The sequence below is a fragment of the Stegodyphus dumicola genome, chromosome 1, assembly GCF_044657685.1.
Source record: "Stegodyphus dumicola isolate Sdum_Otavi_A_Nest chromosome 1, ASM4465768v1".
NCBI lineage: Eukaryota > Metazoa > Arthropoda > Arachnida > Araneae > Eresidae > Stegodyphus > Stegodyphus dumicola.
The window spans coordinates 289,067,220-289,081,358 of NC_140768.1; the positions used below are offsets into that span (position 1 = coordinate 289,067,220).

The 14,139-nt window shown below is 35.3% G+C and overlaps 1 protein-coding gene and 1 long non-coding RNA gene across 2 annotated transcripts in view; one reads left to right on the plus strand and one right to left on the minus strand.

Moving 5' to 3' along the window:
- Nucleotides 1-14,139, plus strand: part of LOC146999584 (uncharacterized) — a 69,999-nt gene that overhangs the window by 39,572 nt on the left and 16,288 nt on the right. The window contains exon 2 of the long non-coding RNA XR_015038748.1: nucleotides 13,640-13,871. This is a non-coding gene — a long non-coding RNA (uncharacterized LOC146999584). The remainder of the gene's footprint in view (nucleotides 1-13,639; nucleotides 13,872-14,139) is intronic.
- Nucleotides 1-14,139, minus strand: part of LOC118184608 (uncharacterized) — a 593,523-nt gene that overhangs the window by 22,974 nt on the left and 556,410 nt on the right. The window contains exon 9 of the mRNA XM_085808461.1: nucleotides 5,349-5,474. Within this exon, the coding sequence (XP_085664587.1) occupies nucleotides 5,349-5,474 (126 nt within the window). The remainder of the gene's footprint in view (nucleotides 1-5,348; nucleotides 5,475-14,139) is intronic.

Below are 14,139 nucleotides of genomic sequence, written 5' to 3' on the forward strand. Positions count from 1 at the left end.
GCAGCGCAGGAGTTTCGCATGAGCAAATGCACTCTTTTGAAAAAAAAAAAAAAAAAAAAGTCAAAGCACTAAGAAGGTTTGCGATCGTGACGAAATTTGGTATGCAAAAACATATTGACTGAACATGCAAATGATCAAAGTTTCAAGGCAAATGAACAGCAATTCCGATCATAGCGCGCATTTCTAGTGTGCAATTCGTTAAATATAAAACCAGTAATAGAGGCGGAACATTTATCTTTTTTTGTTGCTGCCATTGTAATTCCGTAAAAAAGCAGCTAAAGATGCCATTACGACCATATCGAAGACCTTACAGACAACTAAACGACTTCGAACGTGGTCGCATTGTAGGGTTGCGTAAAGCTGGGTGGTCATACCAAACAATAGGCCGCCACTTACAGCGTACAGAGAGTGCTGCGCAAAGATGTTGGCAGCAATGGTTGCTGCAAGGAAATTGCCGACGAAATGAAGGCTCTGGAAGGCGAAGGAGCACAAATACAAGCAAGCTAGGATGATTGTTGGCCAGGCCCGAGCCTCCCCAATGGTATCATTGTCGACTATTCAACGCACTATAGCAACGTCTGTACCTCCTGAGGCGGGGTTACGCTCACAGAGGTCTTTAAGACGTTTACCTTTGATACCACAACATCGGCGGAGTGGTCTGGAGTGGTTTCGCAGCCAATCATCATGGCTGCCATCAGACTGGCATCGTATAGTGTTGAGCGATGAATCCCGCTTCACTCTTGAAGCAGATGACCTCGGTACATCTTTAACAGCTCAACGATATGTTGATACGATCCTGCGACCGTTTGCATTAGCCTTCATGGCACGTCATTCTGGGGCCGTTTTCCAATACGATAATGCCAGGCCACATACCGCTAGAATATCTCTGGACTGTCTCCATGCGGTTAATACTCTTCCTTTGCCAGCAAGGTCACCAGATCTTTCACCAATCGAGCATGTCTGGAACATGGTAGGCCGCCAGATACGGGCGCCACAAAATATCGCAGATCTTGAGAAACAACTGATGAATGCCTGGCAGAACGTGTCGCAAGATGACATTAGGAACCTCTACCACTCCTTGCCTCGACGAATTCAAGCATGCATTGCCGCTAGGGTCGGTTCGATCAAATACTAATTTGAACATTCAGTGGGTGATTGTGAGCCGTGAACCAGTAACTATGACCTTGATGTTTTAATCATTTTATTATCTGTGTATGAGCTATACACATATTCAATTTCATCAAAAACAACCACATCCTTCATGGTACTTCGATTTTTTTTTTGCAAAAGAGTTTATTATCATGGGTTTTGGAACAGTAAGCACAAACAGGTGCTCCTTTGCAAATTCGGCTATGATGACCAAATTTTTGGCAATTTGTAGAAACCTTGGAACTCTAATGTATCTTCTGTACACACACGAATTCAAGCCTAGATATATTCTTCCTTCTATTCCTAAATTAATACTGTATACGTTGTCAAGATTAATGATCCAGTTATTAATCGAATCTGAATGATGTAGAGGCGTTCTTGGATTTATTGCTCCAATTTTATTAGAAGGTAATTTTCATTCTATGGCAGAGATGAAATCTTCAGGTGTGTATTTTATGGGGACTTTAAATACAATGATTGGTACTTGTATAGGCCTGGGTTGTCTTGTTTAAAGTGAGTTATTAAGTTTATTAGACTCAGAAATAGAATTCTTTAGCTTATTGATGTGCTCTTTGGAGTTGCAACGAATTAATAATTCTTGGTTGCGAGTTGGTCAGATTTGCTGAGTTTGAAAACCTAATTTGATTGGATTTAGCTGTTCTGCTAGATGGTCCTGTATCTGTTTTGATGAACTATTGGAGTCTTTAGAGGAAATGATCAGAACGTATTCTGATGGCTTTTGTTAAGGGTGTTGTCTCCTTTTTTTACTTTCTACAAGCAAAAATGGCGGTTCTTCAGATTCATTAGGTACTTGTATTGAAGAAATGATAGAAGCTTGTATTTTTGTTAAAGTAGCTTGTTGAGGTCCTGTGGATGTAGATGATTCAATCTGTTTTAGTAATGAATCGATAAACTTTTGCTGAGTATCGATTTGAAGCTGTTGAGTAAAAATTTGATTTTGTTGAGTTCCGATAAGTTTTTGCTGAGTTTGAACTTTTATTTTATATATATCTAATTGACCTTGAAGAGATACGATTTGTTGATCTCGTTTGATTAATAGACTGAAGCCTAGTTCGTAGTTGTCAGAAATTCCTTTTAGGAACGCTTTAGTTTATGCTTGGCGTTATTCGCTCCTAAATGTTTTAAGTTGGCTGTGTATTATGTTAAGTAGTTGATAAGGATTCGTCCAAATTTGTAGTCATAATCGAGATATTCGAAGAAGTTGATGGTGTTGCAGGAGTCGATAAATTATTTACATTACTCGGGCTAGTTGAGGCCATTAATACATATATAATGAATAAACTTTTAAATTAAGGTTAAGTTATAACTATGATCATTATTGTAAATAAAATAAATATAATAGGACTTAAGTGTTATTAAATGTAATAAAAAAAATGAGCTAAGTGTTGAGTTGTATAGAGTATTCTAAATAATATGCTTAAAGAAAATAAGATATTTTAATGTATAAATTAAAAGAATATTATAAATATAATATTAGCTTAAAGTTATTGAATGAGGCATATAAAAAGGCATGCACTGTTATCAGTCTAAGTTTAAATTTCAACAATGGATTCTAATATAATTCAATATTAAATTAAAGCAAAAAATATATGAAAAACAGCTTATTTTCAAAGGTATATATCCTAAAATGTAATATTTTATATCAATAACTAGCTCAAAAAATTTATGCTGTTTAACTGTATAAAAATTAAGGAAAAACTTAGGTGATTTTCTGAGAGATATTTCAAAATATGTAAATTTTCAGACGCTAATCCAAGTTTGATTGTTGATTCTTGATAAACTTTAAGTCTTAAAGTGAAAAAATTCAAATGTCAGTATCTTTTGAATAGCTGTTGAGATCCAGATGAAACCAATATCAATCCAATCTTCTCCTTGAGATCTCCAAGATGATACCAAACAAAGGCCGTTTTAATGCAATATTTACGCAGTCCAATTTGAATCTTTTAAGAGCTTCAACAAACGCAAGTTCACATTTACTTGGCATAAGTTGAGAGATTGTTTGGATACTATTGAAATAGCAGTAATTGCGATATACCTTCTCTTACACCAAGAATTGATAGCCGCCTTACGAAACGTACAAGTCTATTTCATTGATAGAGAATATTAGTCGAAAACAGAAAGATGAATGCGTCTGAAAATATTGGCACTATGACATCCAAGAGTACGTCAGGGCACGCAAAACTCGAGCAAGCAGTCAGCGCACGCAGTACAAGGCAGCTTAAAATGAAGAATGGAAAGATCGTTTTCAGACATTCTTCTGTACATAAAAGTGAGATTGTACGTGTAGTATTTCTATAAGTAAACATCACGACGCCTTTAAACGTAATAGAATGATCGAGGAGGGGCGTAGTGGCTCAAGCGCTTGGAAATAAAAAAGGTATTATTTCACGCCCGATTCAAATGACAGCTATAGCAGTAAGAACAATTGGTCATGCTCGGCCAAGGAGTATAACAGTGACTGATCACCGATATATCGCCTTGCAGGATTAAAGAGATCAAAACCAGACAGTGGGCAACATTGCTCAGCAGCTGCGTATGGCTATTAGACGACAGGTTTCCTGATTTACTCTGGCCAGACGACTTTATAAAGTAGGCTATTCGCCTGCCGTCTTCAACGCTGCAGACTATTTACAGCCCATCGGTAGCACCTGTTATTGTAGTTTAGAGAACATAAAGACTGGACACCTCATCAATGGTTTCCCATTTTCTTTATCTCTGCTAGTCGTTTCAGTCTGACATACAATTTTCGGCGCCACTTGATGTGAAGACAGGTAGAGACACGCTTTCATTCCACTAACAGCAGGGAAAGAGATCGTCATTGCGTGCATGTATGGGGAGGCATTACGCGAAAAGGACAGATAGAGCTCTACATTTTCGGCAGAGGTTTCTTATCGGAGATCATTTTTGTAATGAAGTTACCTTCCATCTCGAACTTCTTTTCCGAGGTGCCATTGATCCTGACTTTATTTTTATGGATGATAAGGCACGATCACACAACTGTTGAGGAGCTTCTGGAAAACGAAAATATCCACAGGATGGAGTACACTGGAAAGCATACTACCCTGATTTAAATCTCATTGAAGAGGTGTGTACAGGTTTAGGGAAATACCTGACAGCATGATCTTACCCTTTGAAAAACAAAAGACAGCTGAATTGCTCGAAGAACAGGAACTCTTACCCAAAGAACTGTTAGATAATCTGGTGTTGAGTATCGAAAACGCAACCACTGCAGTTAGAAGAGATTGTATCCGTTATTAAGGTTCATTGGTTTCTTGTTATTCCTCTTGGCCAGGCAATCTTTGCACCAATGCCATTTTGTCAATAAAATCTTTTCCTATTCGTTAGGATTAATTTAAGTTTAACTAGAGAACCATATGAGAGAGATCTTTAGATTACAACAGTTCCTGCGTGTGATATCTTTTAGTACAGCTACATGAAATGTAAACTTTCATACAAATAAATAAAACTGAAATTTTAAAGAAAAGAAAAAAAAATAGCAGAGAAATTAAACTTTTTATTACCACAGAAATCGAAATATCATTAATAGTTCAGAATTTAGTGTTCTGAAAACTTATATTTCTGAAGAACTATAAGGTATTTACTCCCGCCTTTCCGCATGCTTTCGCGGTGTAACTGGAAGCATACTCGATGCGTATTCAAGAGGTCCAGGCTTCGAGTCCCGGCGGGTGCACTGAAAATTTATTATATCTCCTGCTTAAAGAAAGCGTAATGACTCTACAAAGTGGCGGCCGAACTAAAAGGTTGTAGGCGATAGTTCGTCATCATGAAGATTTGGAGACTGTGTCCCCTAATCTCCAGTCGCTCTTTAAAAGAGACAGTATATAATACATTTCCCCCTCCTTTCCGCATGCCTTGTGGTGTCATTGGAAGCACACTTGACTCGTATTCGAGAAGGGTTCGTCAAGGGTTCGAATACTGGTGAGGGTACTCCACATTTTTCACGTCACCTGCTTCAAAAAAACCTGATGGCTCTACAACTGTACTACAATATTAGATATTTAATAAAACAATAAATTATAGCTAAAGGCAGTAGCTAAAGATAATAAAAAATATTAAACCATGTGAAAGTTAATAAGATTGTTAGGAATTAAATAGTTAGGAAAACAGGCAGTGCGTTGAATTTAGTAATTTATTTAATTTAAAAATATCTGTCTTACCGTGAGCACACGTATTTTTTTCTTCATCATAGGCATATTTGCAGTCATCATGTCCGTCGCACTTGAGGTTTACGTCTATGCATGTTTGGTCTGCACAGCTGAACTCCAGCTTAGGGTCGCATTCATCTGATGGATAAAAGGCTAATGAGAATTTTTAATGTAATTTCAATATTTCAAATAATTGAGACTTATGTATATATTCTTTCTTTTAACCCTCTGCGTACGGCACGATTTGGACACATTCTGGTTCTGAAATACGGGGCGTTTTTTTTTTTTTTTTTTTTTTTTTTTTTTTTTTATATATTCTCTATCTTCATATATTACTATTCACATCTTTATAAACAAAATGAGTATAATCCAGAAATTTTAATAGTCTATTCTTAATTTTAAAAAATACATACTTAATCATGCTATTTTCACGCAACCCGACCCATATTACGAGACGGATTTCGTACCCCTCGGAAATCGCGGGAGCTGCAAACGGAGGGTTAACTTATTATTTGCTGATGGAGGTTCTTATAAGAAGACCTGGCTTGTGCACGAAAAAAAAAAAAAAAAAAAACATGCAGGCACCTTGGTTTGATTGAATTTCAACCCAGGACAAGTTACCAGCATTCAGCGGTCCACTCAGCCCCGAGTGAGACGTTAATTTCTATAGAGGAAAAGTAAGCCAATAAGCTAAGAAATAAACGACAATAAAGTTTTCTGACGGTATGGCTGGGCAGCGAGAGGCATGGGCAAAGAAAACTCTTGCTAGCGACTACTTTTCTCCCCCTTTGCATACCAATTTATTATTATTATTACAAAACTCTTAAACCATTTAAGTCTATTTAATACGTCATTTCGTTATCAAGAATATGGAATGCTGAAATAGAAGTAAGACATTGAATGTTGGCCTGATTTGCAAGAATTTGGAAACTGATCCTTAAAATGGAAAAATAGTACTTTTAATAACTAAGAAAAAATAAAACTTCACCGACTGCCTTTTTAACGAAAATATAGTTTACGCGCACTTTATTAAAATTATTTGAAAGAATGAGAGATGGACCTTTTTTCCTCTTGTGCATTAATGAAAAAAAAAAAAAAAAAAAAAAAAAAAAGAAAGTAGGTTACTATATATTAAGAATTCCGCTAAGTGAATTATTCTTGGCGCAAACTGAAAAAATACGCCAAGATAAATTTTTAAATTTCTCCATAAATTTCTCACCCAAAATTACAAATTTCAGTATCTAAGCATAATTTGAGTTGTAGAAGCGAAATATGGAAAAATGATATGTTATTTCAGAAAAAGTCCGATTTTGTGTCAAAATACCTACGTTAGAATAACGCTATATATAAGTCTAATATATATCTGAAGTCGCACTTTCAAGACATGAAATCGGCCCAGTAGAACGGGAGATATAGAACTGTTTCCCCCCTTTTTTGCGCTGTGTACATTAAGATAGTACTATACACAGATCACGAAATCCCAAAATAGGAAAATTCATTAATAAGCATTGTATAGCTTCGTTATACACTGTAGCGCATAGCAATGCGTCTATATATATTTAGGTATAATTTTTTAAAAAATTCTGGCAAACATGCCAAACGATAATTGACATATTATGACACTACACTTGCTGTTCCTAGACTATAGTCTACTTATGGACAGAATTTTCTAAGCAGTTAATAATTGCTTCGATGCAATGAGCATACATAACGTCATACATTCGAAACCTCAAAAAATTAATTGGAGTATAATGGAAAAGAACATAGATATTTGACATTTGTTTCTGAAAAATCATCACCTATTCCTTTGAATGATAGATGATTAACTTAAAAACAGTAAAAGTACTTCTCACAAAATTATTGTGAAGGATCTTGAATAAAGGGAAAAAACTATTCCTCACGCAATAATTGCAGCTGAAAAGAAAGAAAATCGAATTTTTGCAAGTCAGGGTTTGGATCAAATGGCTAGCATGGATCATGATTTTTCAAATAAATTGCACTGGAGATGAAACTCGATACTTTGCTAATAATCCTGAGATAAAACGGCAAATGTATTCTTGAACGGAAAAAGGTTCACCTAGAGAGACGTCAAAATCACTTGGAAAAACGTCAAAATCTTGAATGAAGGCAATATTAGTGACTGTTAAATTGACAAATTATAATTTACAAGAATATACTCCTGAGAGACAACTGTTGAACTCCATATTTTATAAAGACTTGATGGCCAGACTTCTGAAAAGGATTCAAAGCGTTAGGCCGAAAAAGCTCCTTCGGATAACCGGTATCATCTGCATGACAGTGCAAAGTCACACATCTCCATTATCATTAAGCAGTTTCTAGCAAGCAAATCGGACACAAATCTCAATCACCCACTTCATTCACTAGATTTGTACGCTACCGAGTGTTTTCTCTTTCCCAAAGTAAAGCCTCAATTCAAAGTTAACTGCTTTAAAAAGCACTGAAGAAATTCAGAAAATCCAACTAGATTTAGACAGCACTATAAAAGATAAATTCTGCGAAGGAGTCCGAACAGTTGAATTAACGTGTCAGTGATTGTATAGACTTGCAAGGACTAGATATTGAAGGTTAAGAAATAAAAACTTTTTTTTTTCGACTTTCATTTTGTAAGAACTTAATTTCTTCACAATTTTGCAGAAGAAAAATTCACTTAACACTACACATATATTATTTTCATTATAATAAATGTATATATTCATTATATACTATTTTCATTAAAAACTTATAGTGTTCTGAAAAGAAAAAAAGTTGGTAAAAATTGTACTTGTAAAATGTATAAAATGGCAGAAATGTTAGCACATTTCATCAAAGTTAGGTCACATTCCATTCTGGTTTTTTTGATTTACTAGTTTATTTGTCTTTATTCATATACACTGCTCATCTTAATTAAAGTATATTAACAGAAGTAAAACATACTGTTACGAATTTCTGTATATATTTAAGTACTCTCACTGAAATTATAAGCGAAATTGTAATATTTTTTACATAATGTAACATGAAAATCTTAAGAGAAGCATAACGTAACATGAAAATCCTAAGAGAAGCTTTGCCAGAAAAGTAAGAGAACATAGGCAAGCCTATTAAACATTGAGGAAAAGGCTATCTCGTTAAACTGGCGAGATATCGCAGAGCTGGCTACGTTTTGGGGAAGAGTTTTAGCTTCGCAATATTTTGTTCCGATCCATGTATAATTGTAAATGGAATAGACGACGAAATTGCACTGCACGATGCAGCTTTAAACACACCGATAGCGGACAAAGATATACCCATAAATGTCTCACCAAACAGCATCAATACTTTGCCGAAAGGCTCAATCAAAAACATCCTCGAAAGGCACCAAGAATTAAGAGAAAATATTACCATACTTGAAAACAAAAAAGCTAATTCCCAAATAACGGAAGAAGAAGAAAAAATTTATCAAATACTCCTCGATGAAATAGACGAAATTAATATCCTACTAAACCACCAGTTCAATCAAAACGATTTAAAAGCTCTTGTCAACAAAGACAACTACCCATATAGTACCCCAACCAAACAAGATAATTGGAAAGAGGCCCCAAAGTCCAAAAGACACAAAAGAACAAATTCAAATCAAAGTGAAACCAATTCAGAAATAGAAATAGTAACCGCAAATAAATTCAATAACCTACTCGACGAGTCAACAGATGGAGCCACTGATGCAAACCAACAAACGGAAGACGATATCACTGAAGAGGAAGAAAATACTTTTAAAAAACCCCATAAATATGCAGGGAAAATTCCCCCATTCATTATAACGCAAGAGGATATAAATTGGAAAGACCTAAGAACAGAAATAAAAGAAACCCTAAATATCACCAAGATCGAGAGTAAAAAAGAGGGAGACAATCTCAAAATAAAAGTCTAATATAAAATTATTCTAGTCTAATATAAATTCTTAATATATAATATTCTAGTCTAATATAAAAGTCTAATAAAAGTCACCGCAGAAGATTATAAAAAACTCCAAAATAAATTTGACAAGGAAAAAATCCCTTATCACACATACTTACTAAATTCCGACAAAACAACTAGAGTTATCCTAAAAGGATTAGAAACATATTTTACACCTGACGAAATCAAAGAAGATCTTATTTCACAGGGAATCCCTGTACTCAAATGTAGGCAACTTACACGCATGCGCGATGGCATCCCATCTCTTCTTCCTGTTTTCTACGTGGAAACGCCACGAACGGAAGAAGGCAAACAAATCTATAGAATCACGCATATACTTGACATGAAAACAAGAGCAATCAGCTACAAATCAAAACCCGGCCCAACACAATGTTTTGTCAGCGGTACGGGCATACACAAAAAGCTTGCCACAACAAACCTCGTTGTGTCAGATGCTTAGAAAGCCACAAATCCTTTGACTGCCCAGCTCGTCTTAAAAAGGAAATACCAGCACAATGTATATTATGCAAAGGGCCTCACCCAGCATGTAGCATTGAATGCCCTGAAAGACCAGGCAACGCAACCGAAAATATTAAAAAACCCATAGAAAACGAAAAAATTAATACAAATTCCCGGAGCACTGCAAGTCGCAATACTCCCAGCCAATCAGGCAACACCATTCTATCATACGCTGCAGTCACAGCATCAACCAAAAATAATGGAAACAAACAGCCGCAACTCAAAGAACCAACCCATCAAAAAGAAGAAACCGCCACAAAAGAACCCCCTCAATATAAAAAACCGCAATTAAAAGAATATATTCAAGATAAAGACGAGGATTTTGATGATTTTGTCGAATTCATCGAGCAAATACATGACCTTTACCTTAAATTTAAAAATACTCAAGTCAACAAATTAAAGATCGCCTTAGAAGCAGTAAAGATTTTTCACACCAAAAATTATGTATAATCACAGACAACAAATCAACCAAAGAAATAGACCGCATATCAACTATGCTAAATTTTTATCCTTCAATAGCAATGGTATTAAAAGACAAACGCTACAATTAAAAGATTACATAAATACACATAACCTGGACGTCATTCTCCTAAACGAAACGCATCTCAAACCCGAAGACTCCTTCAAAATTCCTAACTTTGATATACATAGAGTGGACAGACTTCACAACCGTGGAGGCGGCACAGCTATTATCATCAAAAGAAGTCTAAATAGCACCAAATTTCATTTACCAACCCTCAATAGTATAGAAGCATGCGCCTGTATACTTCCCAGCAGGAATATAAACTACTTACTAGTCGCAGTATACAAACCACCAGGAAAAGCCCTATGCACTCAAGACATCGATAAAATTATCAGTTTAGGTTTCCCCACAATTATTGCGGGGGACCTAAACTCAAAACACACCACCTGGAACTCCAAAAACAATAACCTGGACGGAATCTTACTCTACAACTACAGCAACAACAATAATATCATCATCACTGCTCCAATAGAACCAACCTTCTCCAAAATCCATCCAAACTCCAACGATGTACTAGACTTAATCATCACCTCTAAAATTAATCAACAACCATATCTGCAAGTCGACACAGCGTTAGATTCGGATCATCTCCCCATCAAATTCACCCTGCATGGCCTCCAACAAGGGCTACCACCTTTAAAATGTAAAATAAACTGGTCAAAATTTAAACATGAAATAGACAATAGCATCAACCCAACCTTCTCTCCTCAAAATGAAGAAGAAATAGAAAACGCAATAAATTACTTCTCTCAAAAAATTCAACTAACCCTCGACAATAGTAAACACCCCATCCAAAACAGTAACGCAACTCTCTCAAAAAAATATCCAAAACAAGATCAAAGAGAAGAATAGATTAAGGAAAATTGCTCAAAACACACAAGATCCAAGAGACCTACGGGAATTTAACAGAAGCAACAGGCAACTGCGAAAACTAATGAAAGAATTTAAAGAAAACTCCTGGAATATCTTCCTAGAAAGCCTTTCCCACACAGACAACTCCGTCTGGAAAATAGCCAAATCTCTTAAAACAACTGAAACAACCATAGGTCCAATATCTGATGGCAATACTACCACTCACAACCTAAACGAAATTGTAGAGCTTTTTGCAAATTCCTACGAAAAACAATTCACGATAAACAACTTCCCAAACCCAAATGACATAAATATCGAAAACCATGTACAGCACATCCTAACAACTGTCCCGGATGCCCCCATCCAACCGATTACTCCACTAAAAATCAAGACTATTATCAAAAATCTAAACAAAAGAAAAGCCGCAGGCCATGACAATATCACCAACAAAGCATTAAAAGAACTCCCAAGAAAAGCAATAGGAAAAGTCTTTGAACGTATCATCGTCCAAAGGCTTGAAGAATTTATCACAGAAAGAAATTTACTACAAGAGCATCAATTTGGATTCCGGAAAAAATTCTCCACAACTCAACAAATAACGAGAATCGTAGAAAAAATAGGCGAATCGTTCAATAAAAATGAAACAACAGCAGCATTATTCCTCGACATAGAAAAAGCTTTTGATAAGGTTTGGCATTACGGCCTCCTTATCAAACTTATAAATTACAACTTCCCTCTGAAGAGCATCGCACTCATAAATAGTTTCCTAAACAATAGATCCTTCCAAGTAAAAATCAAATCCCATACTTCTCTCATCAAGAAAATCAGTAGCGGCCTACCTCAAGGTTCAAATCTCTCTCCACTACTATATAATTTATATACAAATGATATCCCAATAATAAAAGATGCCTTCATCGCCTGTTACGCAGACGATACAGCTATTATCTGCAGCTCCATGAATCCAGACTATGCCACCCAAAAATTACAAAATGCAATAAACCAACTCGCCCCCTGGTACAAAGGATGGAAAATAAAAATAAATGCCACCAAGTCAACAGTAGTCATCTTCAAAAGAACACAATCCAGGCATATTTACCAAGATCTGAAATTTGAAAACAACATTATCCCCCGGAAAGCGGCTACAAAATACTTAGGAGTCCTCCTGGACGAAAAACTAACCTTCAAAAATCACATAATAGAAACAAGAACCAAAGCATCCAAAGCTCTACAATCAATATATCCACTAATTGGAAGGAATTCACCTTTAAATATAAATACCAAAAGAATCTTCTACCTGCAAAGCATCCGTCCTATATTATTATACGCTGCACCAGCATGGGCAAGCGCAGCAAAGAGCAATAGAGAGATCCTGCAAAAACTTCATCCTCATTCACTCGCATAATTTCTTTCAAAAATTGGACAATAGCAACTATGACATCCTCAGAAAAATAGGAAAATACGATTACACAGTATCTCAGCCCTTTAAACGGCCAAGAACAATCCATCATAACAGCAATTGGTAATAATTCAACAAGCGACCGGTAGCTTAGCGGGATAAACCCCTACCACTGTGCATCCTAAGATCAACGGTTCGACCCTCAGCGGAACCTTAAAACGCGAAGGACTTGTATGTATTTTAAGAAAAAATTTTTTGCATATAATCAGGAAAAATAAATATCAGGAAAATAAATGTACATAAAATTAAGAAATTCTGTATATAGAAATCCAAGCAGAAAAATATTATTATACATATATGATAATAGAAATTATCTTTAATGTTTTAAAAAATATTGTAGGGCAGAAATTAAGTGAAAATTCATGAACTTGTATATATTTTGAAAGGACTTGTAGATATTTTGAAAATTTAGCATATAATCAAGAAAACTACTTTTAGGAAAATAAATGTACATAAAATCGTGAAATATACTATATAGAGAATTACAGAAAAGAAACAAGATGCAGAAAAATATTATCATTCAAATATGCAAATAAAAAATTATTTTAATGTTCTAAAAAATATTGTAGGGCAGAAATTAGATGAAAATTCACACACAAAAATAGTATCCACAGCTGCTTAGTACAGACATAGAGAATTTCCTTCAGCCCTGATTATTCAGGTATTTTACTTCAGATGATTTTGTCCATACGGAAACAAAAATAGATTGGTAAAGGCCCTCACAGGTCGTACACCTCTTATAAACGCGATGGTCTATGGTCTATGGTCTACGATATCTCACCAATTTAGCGAGAAAGCCATTTACTCAATGTTAAATAGACTTGCCTCTGTACTCTTACATTTCTGGCAAAGCATCGCCCCTTTAGATTTTCATGTTACATTCCACGAAATTTACCACAATTTCGCATATAATTTCACTAAAATTATTTACATATACGCAAATATTCTTAATAATATGTTATGTAATATAAGCATTTTCATTGACAATGCAATGTCTCATTTTAGAAACAATTTTAACCTTAGATATCAACAAATGATACTAGCCAAATTTTAACTGAAACGGATGCTCAGTGAGTCTCAAGAAGAGTCTAGTGGTGCTAAGAGACAAAAGATAAAAGATGATGACCAGGAAAAGCTAGTTACTTGATGCTTCTGTGGAACGGAACTCCTCATCTAAGCAATAACATGCCTTTTCTTTTCTCTACCTCATTATTTTTCATTTATACCATTCGCTCCTTTCCACACAGTAGTAAAAGTAAGTTTTCATCTTATTTTACCTACTCAGTATTGACTTATTGTGATTTTTTTTCTTGGAGTTTAGGTTTTCCACTTGTTGAGTCACGAATTTTGGCACAAAGCACTGTTGTACAGCTTCAATAAGCAATCATTTGCAGTCGACAAACGGATTAATGTATTTTACATTAATTTCCTATGGAGATAATAGCTTCGTTTTGCGAATATTTCGATTAAAAAACGATCTTCAGGTACACATTATACTCCTAAATCGAAGTTTCACTGTATTA